Raw genomic sequence first — 1,252 nt, 5'->3', positions numbered from 1 at the left:
TTCTTGAGGCCTGGAATAGTGTTTGTTGATGAAAGTTTTTTGTTAATTTTCCGCAAGCTTGCCAATTACTCATAATATTCGCAAGGTTCATTAATTGTTTGTACTTTAATTTGAAGATCTTACTGTGTATCCTTGCTATTTTTGAGTGACATTATACTTGTTACAGAACACAGCTTTCCAGCAGAAAGTATATCCTTCCAGATTAAGCTCAATGACCATACATTCAAGATCCGCATCAAGTCCTCATGGATCTTTAGCTAAATTGGAACTTAGTGATGGGAATAGCTTGTACGCCAAATTAGTGGTAAGTTTCATGTAGAACTTAATTATTCAAATTTCTCCTTATATCTGTAAGAAAAAACCATCAATCTACTCTTAATGCTTAATAGATGTTGAATTAAGCTCTCCTGCTATATGGTGCTTAGTGAAGGTTGGAGCTGATGGGTCCAAATCACGAGTTAAGGATTTAGCGGGAATAAATCCAACTGGATGGAAATATTCTCAGAATGCAATTATATGTACTGTAGAGCATATGGAGGAAAACCATTGTGCTTGGCAATGTTTTCTCCCTAATGGCCCTATTGCACTTCTGCCAATTGGGGACAATTTCAGCAATATCGTCTGGACAATGACCCCTGAAGAGTCATTGAACCGCAAATCCATGTCAGAAGTTGATTTTGTGAGAGAAATAGATCGTGCTCTTGACAATGGCTATGGCCCACATCCAAATTCTCAACTGTTTGGTGGCAGAGCTGCATTCTCTTGGCTCACTGGAGACACAACAGTATCCGCCAATGAGTGTTTTGAAGTTCCTCCCAGAGTGACTAAAGTAGCCTCCGAAAGAATGGTGTTTCCATTGTATCTGAATCATGGTACTAGCTATGCATTAACACGTGTTGTTCTTATCGGTGATGCTGCACACACTGTTCATCCTTTGGCTGGTCAAGGAGTTAATATGGGATTTGGAGATGCATTCTCTCTTTGAAAGGTTATTGCTGAAGGCATTGCAGTTGGATCTGATATTGGGGAGGTATGCTAACATTCCTTGGCGCAATGAAAGATATCTCTTAAGGTTTGAGCATGTTACAAAAACCCCATCTGGTTTTTAACAATTAAGATGCCCAATGCAGTCCAACTTTACATCATAAATTCACCCACCGTATCCGGTTTTTTATGTGGAATATGTAATGTAAAATATGAGCAAGAGTGGAAACATAATTTTTCAATACGCAGGCCTTTCCCTCTTTTTTTT

At 38.7% G+C, this 1,252-nt stretch overlaps 1 protein-coding gene across 1 annotated transcript in view; it reads left to right on the top strand.

Moving 5' to 3' along the window:
* LOC105162385 (ubiquinone biosynthesis monooxygenase COQ6, mitochondrial-like) overlaps positions 29–1,252 on the top strand; it is a 2,830-nt gene continuing 1,606 nt past the window's right edge. Inside the window, 3 exon segments of the mRNA XM_011080385.2 lie at positions 29–41; positions 147–304; positions 431–1,030. Of these exon segments, the coding sequence (XP_011078687.2) occupies positions 29–41; positions 147–304; positions 431–1,030 (771 nt within the window).

This window comes from Sesamum indicum, linkage group LG5, assembly GCF_000512975.1.
Source record: "Sesamum indicum cultivar Zhongzhi No. 13 linkage group LG5, S_indicum_v1.0, whole genome shotgun sequence".
NCBI lineage: Eukaryota > Viridiplantae > Streptophyta > Magnoliopsida > Lamiales > Pedaliaceae > Sesamum > Sesamum indicum.
The sequence above is the reverse complement of the archived record's forward strand: the minus strand, read 5'-3'. Positions and strand labels throughout refer to the sequence as shown.